The 13,267-nt window shown below is 36.5% G+C and overlaps 1 protein-coding gene across 1 annotated transcript in view; it reads left to right on the top strand.

Annotated features, from left to right (window-relative positions):
- The window catches only part of LOC446176 (alpha integrin subunit SU2), an 86,889-nt gene that overhangs the window by 60,897 nt on the left and 12,725 nt on the right, over window positions 1-13,267 (top strand). The window contains 10 exon segments of the mRNA XM_041622897.1: window positions 1,296-1,390; window positions 5,442-5,535; window positions 5,958-6,003; window positions 6,514-6,618; window positions 7,838-7,893; window positions 8,308-8,453; window positions 8,821-8,955; window positions 9,645-9,709; window positions 10,995-11,145; window positions 11,920-12,003. Coding sequence (XP_041478831.1) covers window positions 1,296-1,390; window positions 5,442-5,535; window positions 5,958-6,003; window positions 6,514-6,618; window positions 7,838-7,893; window positions 8,308-8,453; window positions 8,821-8,955; window positions 9,645-9,709; window positions 10,995-11,145; window positions 11,920-12,003 — 977 coding nt within the window.

The following is a 13,267-nucleotide window of genomic DNA, read 5'->3' as shown; positions in this document are numbered from 1 at the left end:
ATGATGATGATGGTGGTGGCGGTGATGATGATGATGATGGTGATGATGATGCTGGTTGTGATGATGATGATGATGGTGGTGATGGTGATGATGATGATGATGATGGTGATGGTGATGGTGATGCTGGTTGTGATGATGATGGTGATGATGATGGTTATGATGGTGGTGATGGTGATGATGATGATAATGATGATGATGTTGATGGTGATGGTGATGCTGGTTGTGATGATGATGATGATGATGATGATGGTGGTGATGGTGATGATGATGATAATGATGATGATGTTGATGGTGATGGTGATGCTGGTTGTGATGATGGTGGTGATGATGATGGTGATGATGGTGGTGATGATGTTGATGATGATGATGATGTTGATGGTGATGCTGGTGGTGATGATGATGGTGGTGATGATGATGATGATGATGATGATGGTGATGATGGTGGTGATGATGATGGTGATGATGATGATGGTGGTGGTGATGGTGATAATGATGATGATGATGATGGTGATGGTGATGGTGATGCTGGTTGTGATGATGATGGTGATGATGATGGTGATGATGGTGGTGATGGTGATGATGATGATAATGATGATGATGTTGATGGTGATGGTGATGCTGGTTGTGATGATGATGATGATGATGGTGGTGATGGTGACGATGATGATAATGATGATGATGTTGATGGTGATGGTGATGCTGGTTGTGATGATGATGGTGATGATGATGGTGATGATGGTGGTGATGGTGATGATGATGATGATGATGATGGTGATGATGATGATGATGATGAAAGTGGGGGTGGTGGTGGTGGTGGTGGGGATGATGACAATGGTGGTTATGATTATGTGATTAGTGATGATGATGATGATGGTTGTGCTGATGATGATAATATAGATATTACACAAAAATAAATGAATTATCATAGTGATCGTAGGGATGATGACAATTGGAATAATAGTAATAGAGGAACCATAATGATCTGATAAGATGATGATGTTCATGCTAGTAAAATACCTGTATGAATGATAATGAAGAAAATGATCATGAGCATGATATTAATGATGTTCGTAACGATGATAATAATGCTGACAATGTGCATATTTATTAATATTGAGGAAAATTTTGATTTTTTTTTATAATGCTGATACCCCAAAGCAAACCATAAAGCTACACCTTAATCTTATACTACAAGTATTTTCTAGAAAATTAAGAGTTAGCTTGTTGCACGGTTAATAAGTTACAGAGCTCCTCCTACAGATGTAAATAATATATTTTTGTTTCCTTAAAACCAGATGTTGCAATTGGTGCCCCGTATGAAGGTGACGATGCTGGAGCTGTGTATATCTATCATGGAAGTGCAAATGGACTTAAGTCCACACCAGCACAGGTAAGGAAAATACTTGGTGCTAGAAGATCTTAAATAAATCCAGATTATATTTTTGTTGAACCGTTTAACGGTGCTCCAAGCTGAAAATGATGTTTTTAGAATAAATATGGAAATTTTAGAAGCAAAACAACAGATTTATTTAAGAATGGAGGAAAAATAGAGAAGTTATTTAAAGGGGAAGTTCACCCTGAAGAAAAGTCTGTTGTAAAAATAGCAAAAAATAACTAAAAAATATTGGTGAAGATTTGAGGAAAATGCATTGAAGATAAAGAAAGTTATTAGAATTCAAAGTTTTGGATTTGTGATGTCGTAAACGAGCAGCTGCCTCATCTGCTATGTAATATAAAATGCATAAATTTCAAATTTTTTTTAATGGTTCGTAATGACTTATTTTTGTATTCTTTTTAGAAATAAGTGTGAAATGATTTGTCTATTGATTGGTTTTTACTATACTGAAGGTATAGTAAAAACTTTTTTCAATTTTTTGAATGATTTTTGGCCCAAAGCTCCTGATGTCTAATTTCAAACTCTTTTGAAGGTTTCAAATCCTCAGCCGAAACATAGAGAAGGAAAAATCAAATCGATTGATTAGAATTAAACACTATTAAAAGCCTAATTGTAAACACAGCATTCAAGGTGAGGACAAAGAACTCTGCTGCAATAGCTGGACCACCCACATGTACAACTTCCTATCCTAATCACTGGCACACATCTCGCTTGCCTGCTACTGATCCGACACACTCATACGTGATATGTTGGCAAAATTCAATGCAAAATTGTTCGCTTGCCAAGCCGCAGGAGCTTGACATCGATCGCAACTTTGATTTGCCCATGATTACTTTTTTTCTGTTTTGGCTGAAGAAAAGTTTTGCTTTAAAAAGTGCAGTCAAAGGCTTCTTATTTAATTCCTCTTTGTTCCTCATGTATCTGTTTGAGATTAATTTCCTTAAAAATGATCGTTTTGAAATTGATCACAACAATAATTTGCCCTAGATTGTTTTTTTTTTCTGTTAGGGGAAGAAAAGTATTGCTTTAAAAAGTGTACTTACAGGCCTTATAATCGAATGCTCATTTTTGTTTGTATTCTTTTCATTCCTCCTTAACATATTTCACCATTAATCTTAAAAAAAACCCCATAAATTGATGTTGATCACAAATATTACCCGTTATTCTTATCTAATGGGCCAGACAGCTTTGGTTTCTAACCAAATTCCATACTTGATATTGGATTTCAACTAGTTCTTCCCTTGTATTATTCATAGTAGTCTCCATGGAAAATGCCTAAGTTGAAATTGATCATGACTATGACTTTCCTCCTTTTTTGTTTTACTTTTGGGATAAAAAGATCTGGTTTCCAACGAATCTTTTGCAAACTTAATCCTCATTTGATCCTCCTGTGTATGCCTATATTAATCTCCCTTAAAAAAAACTTTAAAAAAATTAGAGTTAATTTGGTTGTTTACTTTTCAGCAAAACCAAATAGTTGCAGACTTGATATTGGATATATCTTTATGATTATAACTGTATTAACATATTATTACAGCAGTATTCCTTAAAAAAATTCTTTCAAACAAAACCCTATTAAAATCAAACAGGTTATCATGATACCTTCATGTCTTTCTATAATAAAATTAGAAACCTGACGATTTGTGCACTTACTAAATTTAAAGCAAAGTGGAATGTACATGGAAGTTGCATTAAAGTAAAGACTAAATTCCTGCTTGTATACATGATGATGCAATAGCCAGTTGGCTTAAAAATGTAACTCTTGGAAACAAATAAAAAAACAAAACTATAAATAAACTGTCGTGTTAGTCTAATCAGTAGTGTAATTTAAGAATTTTTCTTTGATCCAGTAAAAATATTCTTTGATAATTTTTGTATGAGTTAAATTTTCTCAGGTCAGTCAGTTATAAACAGTGAAGTATGGTCTGCTTTTTTTATTTGAATAGTTTTTCAAGCTAGTTAAGAATTGGTTCTCTTTCAGTCAAAAAAGCTAAAAAACAGGCCACATTGTTTTAAGTCGATATCTGGGTCCCGTAGCACAAATCGTACGCTTGATTTTCATGATTAATAGTACATTGTGGTGAATGCAATCAATCATAAAAAATGATGAACGATGATTGCTAAGATTTGTGTTATGAGCCCCAGTGATAATGATCCTTGTAATGTTTATCTGTCCATTTTGAAGAAATGGGTTGAAAAATGAAATTGAAACCGTCTGAAGTTTTTATCTCAGATGCTATTCCTCATACCAAACTGTTCTTTTTCGTGACACTGTCAACAAATGCCTTGAAATAGCTAAATTAGAACAGTCTGAAGTCTAAATCCGAACCGGCTATTCCTGTTAACAAGCTGCGCTTTCTCAAAAATCATTAAGAAATGCCACAAAAGTGCCCCAAAGTGGAACAGTCTTAGCACTTTATCAGAACCGGCCATCACACTTTAAGGGAAGAAAATTACAACATTTTCTCTATTTTCCTGCCAAGAGCAAGCTCAGGAAGCCGAGCTAGACTTCCAGTGTAAGTTATTAATTATTTTGGGAGTGTTTCACAGGGCAGTGGCATGTAGTGTCAAGAAACTAAAAGGAACCCAGGGGAAAATGGGGAATTTCCATCAACAAGCCTCGGGGGAATTGATAAGATTAAATGTTTAACTCCCCTTGTCTCGTTATTAGAAAGTTGATCCATACTCGTTGGATACATGATGATTTATCAGACTTTCACTTCATGTGAAATTCATTTATTTTCCATTAAAATTCAGAGTAAATTTTAAAAGATAATCAACAAAATTTGAAGGAGCCTCAAAACAATTAAAGCTTCTAAAGGTTGAGTGCTGTACAAAGATGATAAAAGAACCCAAATATTATAATAGTGTGAAAATATTATATTTTAATACTAACCAAAGTGAACTTTGATTTCACTTTCTGTTTTCAAATTTGATATGGGAAAGTAGCTTGATCAAAACTAGGTTTTAAAATGCAAAGGCTCTTGCTGGCAACATTTTTAGTTGTACAGATCGAGGCATCAACATGAAGAATGTTGTTGGGAAATACATATCTATTGTTGCACAGCAACAAAAATATGTACCGATCAAATTCTTAAAATAGTTTAGTGCAAATGAAAATAAGGATGTGCAAAATAATTAGGCTTGTAGTGATGCATCACTGTTTAAGTACTCTGGTTTTATTCAGTTGTTGTCTCAATATTAAGGCCACCACACACCTTAGGACCCAACTGGTCTGCAACTGAGTGGAGATGAATCGCAAGGTAGTCGCAAAGAAGTCTCGATACTGCACACCTTGCGATCCAACTACCATGCGGTCTACGAATCACACATGCGCTTTTTGCCATAGCAACTGAGAAAATGATGCTTGTTACTGCATTTGTGCATTGCATATCATGTAGGCGTTGCGACTCTGCTGTCTGATTGGCTGGAATTTTTACGATTTTTACGATTTTCCTTGCGATTTGTCTATGACCGGTCTGCAATGCTCAAGAGCTGTGACGTCACATTTCTCTTCACTCAGTCGCAGACCAGTCGGGTCATAAAGTGTGCGGTGGCCTTTAAATTTGATTTAAAACCCAGATCACCCCTTTCGTATATCAACTCTCCTATATAATAATAATATCCAGTTCCTGTACATGTATAGCGCATATCACATTATGAATATTGTCTCTATGCACTTCCAAAGGACTTAGATATTATTACCTTAGCTGTAGCTTGGCAGCCGCAATTAATAAGATTACAGCGCACACGCATTTCAAGGATTAAATTCCTGCCAGGTACCCATTCTCCTTACCTGGGTTGAGTGCAGCACAATGTGGATGAATTTCTTGCTGAAGGAAATTACACCATGGCTGGGATTCGAACCCATGACCCTCTGTTTCAGATTCAGAAGACTATAATCCACTGGACAACAACGCTCCATGAAGAAATGAGCTTTTGGTCTATATGAGGCACGAACTCATGACCCTCACGTTATCAGCATGATGCTGTTTAATCATCTCCATTCAAATGTCATCTTTGTTTCATCCTTTGACATCTGCAGGTACTGACCCCATCCACACTTGGCCATTCTGGAATCACAACATTTGGTTTCTCACTTCAGGGCGGACAAGATATGGACAAGAACAAATATCCTGGTAAATCATTCAAATGAAAAATTATCAAATCTGATTATTTGCCTATTCTAAAGTTTTATTCTCAATTCCAGATTATTGGTCCTAGATTTTGGATTCTCATTTATTGATTCACAATTATCAGTTACCTATTTCCACTTTTCTATTTCTGATACTCAATTTCACATTTAAAAGCCAAGTCAAAGTTAAGACTTGAGTTTTAAATTCTAATTTTGATTGTGATTCCTAATTACATGAATACAGTATTTCTTTGGATTTTTTTTCATTTGAAGTTTTAGGTCTCGAATGCATGCTCAGTGCTCCAAAATATAATACTTGGGTTTATGTAATGTCTCATTAAGGCATGTAAAAGGGTTTTAATGTCCCTTTAACGCTTTGTGCCTTTCTGGAAATCAAAATACCTTGCTTATACTTGTTTGATGCAGATCTTCTGGTTGGAGCAGAGAGTGCCAACACTGCTGTACTTATCAGGTAGGTCACTGTCAATTCAGTCATCCATCAGAAATTATATTTCTTACATGAAAAATAGTACCATGCTTTTGGTGACATATATTTTTCAGCATATATAAAAAGAATGTTCAGCAATATTAATGAAAATATATGATGATGATAATGTTAAGACATCTGGAGAAGAACACTCTAGAGCATTTTTTTTCTCCATTTTACAGTGATATTAGGCCAAATGTACATTGCATTTATTGTCATTATATTCTGTAATTTGTATACAATGTATTTGTATCTGGACAACATAAAATTTCCATGTTATGGACAATAAGTCAAATGAAATAAAGATCTAGTCGGAAATTTAAACCCCACTGCACTTTGTACTTTGGTTGTGGTTAATTGAAAATTTGTGCGTTTAATCTTATCTGCATTATGCCATGAAGACTTCAAAAGTTTTAACGATACTCTGGAAACACGCAAGGCCGTGTCTCTGAATGCTTGATTACCTTTTGAAAATACACTTATTCTTTTTTATAGGACTCGACCAGTGGTTTCACTGGATGCTACACTGAACACTGAGCCAATTGGAATCAACCTGGAAAACAAAACATATGAGCTTGCAGATGGAACCATGGTTACCAGGTGGGTAGCAAGATGAGGATGATGATCGATGATGATGATGATGATGATGAGGATGATGATGAGGATGATGATGATGATGATGATGATGGCGGTGGTGGTGGTGATGATGGTGTTGGTGATGGTGATGATGATGATGGTGGTGGTGGTGGTGGTGGCAGTGGTGATGATGATGATGATGGTGGTGGTGGTGGTGATGATGATGATGATGGCGGTGGTGGGGATGATGATGATGGTGATGATGGTGATGATGATGTTGGTGGTGATGATGATGGTGGTGATGATGGTGATGATGATGATGATGATGATGATGGTGATGATGATGTTGGTGGTGATGATGATGGTGGTAATGATGGTGATGATGATGATGATGATGGTAATGGTGATGGTGATGGTGATGATGATGATAATAACATATAGCATTTATGAGGCGCCGATTATCTAGTGGCCTATTCAATGGCACACTATGTATTTACCCCGGCTTTAGCTCCAGGTGTTAAAGGCGCTTGGTGCATTCAAGGAATAAATCCCGCCGGGTACCCATTCACCTCTCCTGGGTTGAGTGCAGCACAATGTGGATGAATTTCTTGCTGAAGGAAAACACTCCATGGCTAGGAATCAAACCCACGTCCCTCTGATTGATAGACTAGAGTCGTTACCACTAGACCAAGATGCCCCCACTGACGATTACAATGATGATGGAAAAGATGATGTTGATGATGAAAATGGTTCCACGACATTTTCTCCGGCGACAATCGCTCCGATGGAAAGTCTGCATATTAAACGAAACATAAAACCTAACCTCAAAAACTAAATAAACCCTAATCATAATCTTTACATTATTCTGAACCAAAAACTCTATTACAATCCTAGCTCTAATCCTATGCCTTCTGAGTTATTAACACCAGAGCAATTGTCGCAGGAGCAAATGTCGTGTCACGGATGAAAATAGTGATGGAAATGATGATGATGAGGAGCAGAACGATTATAATGATGATCTTGATGAGAATGCCGATGGTAAATATGATTATGATAATTATGATGAATATGATCATGAAAGTGATAATGATGACAGTCAAACTGGTAATTAAAGTTCCACTCATCTTGAAAGTATTGACCCATGCATTAAAACTCCTTTAATTCAAAGTGATGGTAACATTTTAACATTCATTTCCCTTACTTATATATGTAAACTGATGTTCAAACTTTTATTTTCTTCTAGTTTTATTGCAATGACCTGTTTCACCTACACTGGAAATTATCTTCCTGACCATATTGGTAAGTTTAGCTTAATACTGTATTGGCATCATCCCCTTTATTTTGAGAACTTCCCATTGAACATACCTACAGCTAAATCTAAGAAATTTGTCTTGTACGCCCCCTCTATTTTCAACTTTGCCATTTGCAACCCATCTGTTTCTGAATTTTGGATTCGCCACTGCTTATACATCCCCTATATCTATTCTTTTTGGCCTAGATGAAGGTTAATCCCATTCACATTATACACTAGAATGGTAAACTCAAGCATTGAATATGCCTTATTGAACTTGGAATCTTGCTCTATTGAAAAGCAGTGACTGATATATATAGAGAGAGAGACAAATTCCATACATGTAGCAAACATGCCGCAAGGATTCTATACAAAACACAGTTAAGCATCTTCTATTCTCTTTCGCCGTCTTTGCCAATCAGACATCAGTTATACCGTGACCGTGGATTCTGGAATCATTGCTAACAGAAGAGCGATGTTCGTCGACAATGACATGAGTGAGATCACCAAGACCCGGCACCTGGCTGTCAGTACTCAGTTTTGTGACCCTCTACGTGCATACGTTGGGGTAAGCTCATCCATGTATTACAATAATGACCTAGATGACACAAATATTTAAAAAAGAATTAAAAAGTTTTACATATAATATAATAATTTATAGCATTTATTAGGTGCTGATTATCCAGTTGCCTATTCAGTGGTGCACTATATATTACTGCAGCGTAATTAGCCCCATCTGCATTCAAGGAATTTCTCCTTCTTCATTTAGCTCACCTGGATTGAGTGCAGCTCATTGTGGATCAATTTCTTGCTGAAAGATTTTACACCATGGCTGAGATTCGAACCCTTGACCCTCGTTTTCAAAGTCCGGAGACTAATCCCCTGTGCCACAACACTCCAAGTATAACAGAACTTTTCTTTTCTTTGTCATACAGAATAGCATTGAAGACAAGCTTACTCCTATCAAAGTCACCCTGCAGTATGACCTAAACAACGATGAGTCCCTGCTCCAACCACACGAGATCCTACCCATTATCGACATGGCTACTATGTCAACACAAACTAAACAGGTCAGTCCCAGTGATATGATGTAAAATAATAGGATATTTGGTATGGCATGGGTTTTCATCCCACTGCTGCCATCATAAATAGACAAAGGAAATTACAGATGATTTGGCTATGGTGTTGAGCCATTTATTGGTTGCGGCCGAGTCACTGCATAGAGCTATGACAAGCTATTTGCGACGACACAATTATCAATCATACTGCTCTGTATTTTCAACAGAGTGGATGTTGAGTGGTTAGACTATTGGCCCTTTAGCTGGAAGGTCATTGGTTGAATCATTCAATACACTTGAAAATCTGAACCAGTATGTCATTGTAGAAGTAGTTGGGAGATTCAGACACATGGAGCTTATGAAAAGCAAGATTTAGCATAGTGCCATGAGCACTGGTGGATCCAAGGGGGGGGGGGCTCAGATGGCCTGTGCCCTGCCCCCCTTTTGAGAGACACAATTAAAATTTGTAATATGAAAATGCTCTTAAAACAGAAGTGTACCCCCCCCCCCTTTAGAAAATGAAGACCCTTTTTTTTCTTGCTTTTCACATTTTTTCTCTACTACTTCTTTCATGAAATGATCCCAGTTCAAGGAATATTGGTAGTCTGTCAAAGTAACTAACTTCTGTTGTCTTAAGTAATCATTTGAAATTCATATGAAATTCATAATAATCTCTGTTTTGTCATGTACATGTATTTCAGGTATCCATTCAGAACAACTGTGTTAATAACATCTGTATCCCTGACTTAGACGTCACCGTCACGCCGTGAGTATAATATCACTTAAAGAATAAGAAGAACAAATAATTGTTACTACTTATGTGAATAGAATTAACCTCCAAGAATTATTAAGTTGAGGAACATGACAGACATATTCATTTAGAAAAGCACATCATGGACCCTGTAATACTGATATGATAACTTTGTCATCCAATGGTAACTGCCATGGTAAAACTGATCAGCAGCCAATCAGAATCGAGGATTCCATGCAAGTTACCATTGCATGACAAAGTTACTTTAATGGTAACATTAATGCAACAGAGCCGTGGTACGATAAATTGATAATTGTGAAATCTACCTCTGAAAACAAGTTTCCATTTTTGTGGGAAGCACTGTACAGTAAGTTGGTATAATACCCTTTTCATAAACCTATCCTCCAATTAGCCGCCTAAGAGTAATGCGGATAATTCAATAAAAATTGCGTTCATAAACTCTGAAAATAAGCCGCATTATTTTTATGAGCGCCCGTCCTGAAAAAGGCGGATAATCGCCATGACAACTGGACACGCCCCCTCCGATGCGGTTGTGTTGGAAAAGGGTGACCTTGTGACCGCACCATGGCAATTATCCGCATTATTTGGAAATGCGTTCATAAACTCAAAATCTTATCCCGATGCTGCTGTTATGCGGATGATAGCAGCATCAGAGTAATGCGGATAACTCTTGTCCTCCTCCAATTTTACGACCAAATTATGCTGCTATTAGCCGCCTAATTCATTTTAATTGGGTTTATGAAAGAGGTATAAGTTGGTATAATAGAGATCTTTAGATTTATATGGCTCAGAATCTTCTGATTTTAGGAAATCGGCCTTACTGGCCATTGATATTTAGGAGAATGCAGCATTAAGGGAGAGAAGATGCCTCGTCATGCATTAGGTTTATGAAATCTAATGCTCCCTAATTATTCTTGAAGAAGACTTGGATGTAGCAAGTGGAGGAGGAGAGAAAGAGGATTCGAGTTGGAGGATGTATTAAATTGGTAAAAGCAAAAGGAGAGGACTTTTATGGTAATTGTTGTGAGATTTTGGTCAATTTGATCACTTCTATTCAATGGCCAAAACTAGACTTTAGCTATTGAATTTCACAGAGTTCCGAAGTCTTATCCCACATTTGGTAAAAGGTGATGTTATTGACATCGAGTACAGCGAGATACAAACATCACGACGACCAGACATTTTAATGAGCAAAATACCATCTATTATTTTTGTTAATATTTTGAGTCCTTCCAACCTTGTCTTCATATCTACACTTTTTCCTTTGTAAACCATTCAGAAATCTGCCGAACATTGTGATCGGTCAGACGCAAGAGTTGACGTTGGATGTGTCTCTAAACAATCGAGGAGAAGATGCCTTCCAGTCCTCACTGTCTGTCTACTACCCACTAGGTCTTCAGTTTGTACGGCTAGAAAGAAAAGCTAATATGGTAAGAATCTCTAAACTAGGGTCCCCACTACTACCCACTAGGTCTTCAGTTTGTACGGCTGGAAAGAAAAGCTAATATGGTAAGAATCTCTAAACTAGGGTCCCCACTACTACCCACTAGGTCTTCAGTTTGTACGGCTAGAAAGAAAAGCTAATATGGTAAGAATCTCTAAACTAGGGACTCCACATTCCTGTTTACTATGATGCTGAATTCATGTTTTTCAGTGTTCTTAACATATCTTTCCATGTTCTTTGATGGAGCTACATGCTAAAGCAATAATTGTGAAATGTGAAAATCCTTGAGATACATTACAGTAAGTTTTAATGCAGATAGAGCTTGGCTAACACTTGCTGAACAGCCATAAAAGGTTCAATGAGCAGATTTTTTACTTATGCACATTTTTAGTGGATTTTGTTTCAATTGATTATTTTTTTATAATTCAAATGTTTTACCTAAAAAAAAAATGCATTTTCCAAGAATTTCCATGACTTCTGGATTCTTTCTGAATTATTGGGACTCCAATCTAAAGGCTTGTTTAGAACAGAGTGCCACTATAAAGCTGTTTTGTGATATTTTCTCTGATCCTTGGTTTTGTATAAAAATAGAGATACCAATTTCAAGCAATTGTCTTGGTCTTTCCAACCATATACATGTATTTTTCTATTAATGAATATATTCTAAGGCAGGGGAACTAATTGTAAAACTTAAAGTAAAATTTGAAGTCGATTTTCTCTGAAATGTGTTTGCACTTGTTACACTATTTTTCTTTTGCAGGACTTTTCAGTCACATGCAGTGAGGATTCAGAGCTTCGTATTATTACTTGCGATACCGGAAACCCAATGGTGGGCAAAAACATTGTAAGTACATCTCACCTAGCACCAAACTTCTTGAATTTTGGAAGCAGACTGTTACTTTGAGCATGCTGTTGTATGTACCCCCATTCTAGTGTTATTTCCATGTATTTCTTTTCATGATTAAATTGATTACGACAGCAAAAGTATAACAAAGACTTGTCCTTCCTTAGTTCTGGGGTCCGTTTCAAAAATAGTTTCAGTATTGTAACTCCTCCATTGATTGTGAATGGCTGCTAAACCTTTTACCATAGAAGTTAATTAATGGCTCAGCTATTAAAGTTTCAACTCTTAATATGAAATGGCCCCGATTTTAAAATACAAAAGTAATGACATCACAGCATCATCATTCATTACATAAGAAGAAAAAGGATATCAATTGGTATATTTCGGTAAAAAATACTAAAATACACATCCTTGTTGTATTTTGCGTTGCTGGGTAACTAGCAGGAATTTATTCCTTGAAATGCTTGTTTGCTGTAAAAAAAGCTTGCTGTGCTAAGGCCTGGTTAATAGCATCAAGTCCCTATGGATTGCATAGAAATATTTGTGATATGCCCTGTTCAAGAACTGAATATTAATATTATTTTTGATGGAAAGAAGAAAATTGAATCAATGGTACAGAGCAACATAAAGTCTTCCCAAATTAGGCAATTAAAATGTCAGTGTTCGGCAAGTAAAAGGGCAGTATATGAGCAATATTATAAAAATATCTTGTCCATTTTTTTTTTACATTTTCTGATAGAGTATCAAAAGCCCTTTCTCATGATTCCTTCAAAATGACCAGAATCACTGTATTTTTGTGGGAATTTGATAATAATGGAAGTGCACATTTCCCTCAAATGCCAATTTGGCTAAAGGAAGGGCAATATCAAGCATGCCCATATTCCACCCAGAAAACTGTGTGAATATATGGGCTGTAGAACATTGCCCTGTACGTCTTACAAGAGTTGTGACTGATGCGATCAATCAATCACAACTATGGACAGCCAGCAATGTCAACATCCAGCATACAAATTTGTTCAAAATATTTCCTAGATATGATGTGTATTCATACATTCAACTTTCTCTCAAAGACTCAGTGTGATTCTCTTTTTTTATTACAGAGATTGCGCAAATTTCCTGTAGAAAAATTTATGGTAGTGATGGATTTCCACACAGTTGAGGTGGATTGGATTTAATCGTAACTCTTTGTAAGATGGGGCCCTGGCAATTGTTTTTGCAATCAATTCTGTTGTATTTCCCTTTTGCTTGCTGGATGGTGATATAC

This window comes from Lytechinus variegatus, chromosome 13, assembly GCF_018143015.1.
Source record: "Lytechinus variegatus isolate NC3 chromosome 13, Lvar_3.0, whole genome shotgun sequence".
NCBI lineage: Eukaryota > Metazoa > Echinodermata > Echinoidea > Temnopleuroida > Toxopneustidae > Lytechinus > Lytechinus variegatus.
Note: the sequence above shows the minus strand (reverse complement) of the source record. Positions and strands in the feature narration are given on the sequence as shown.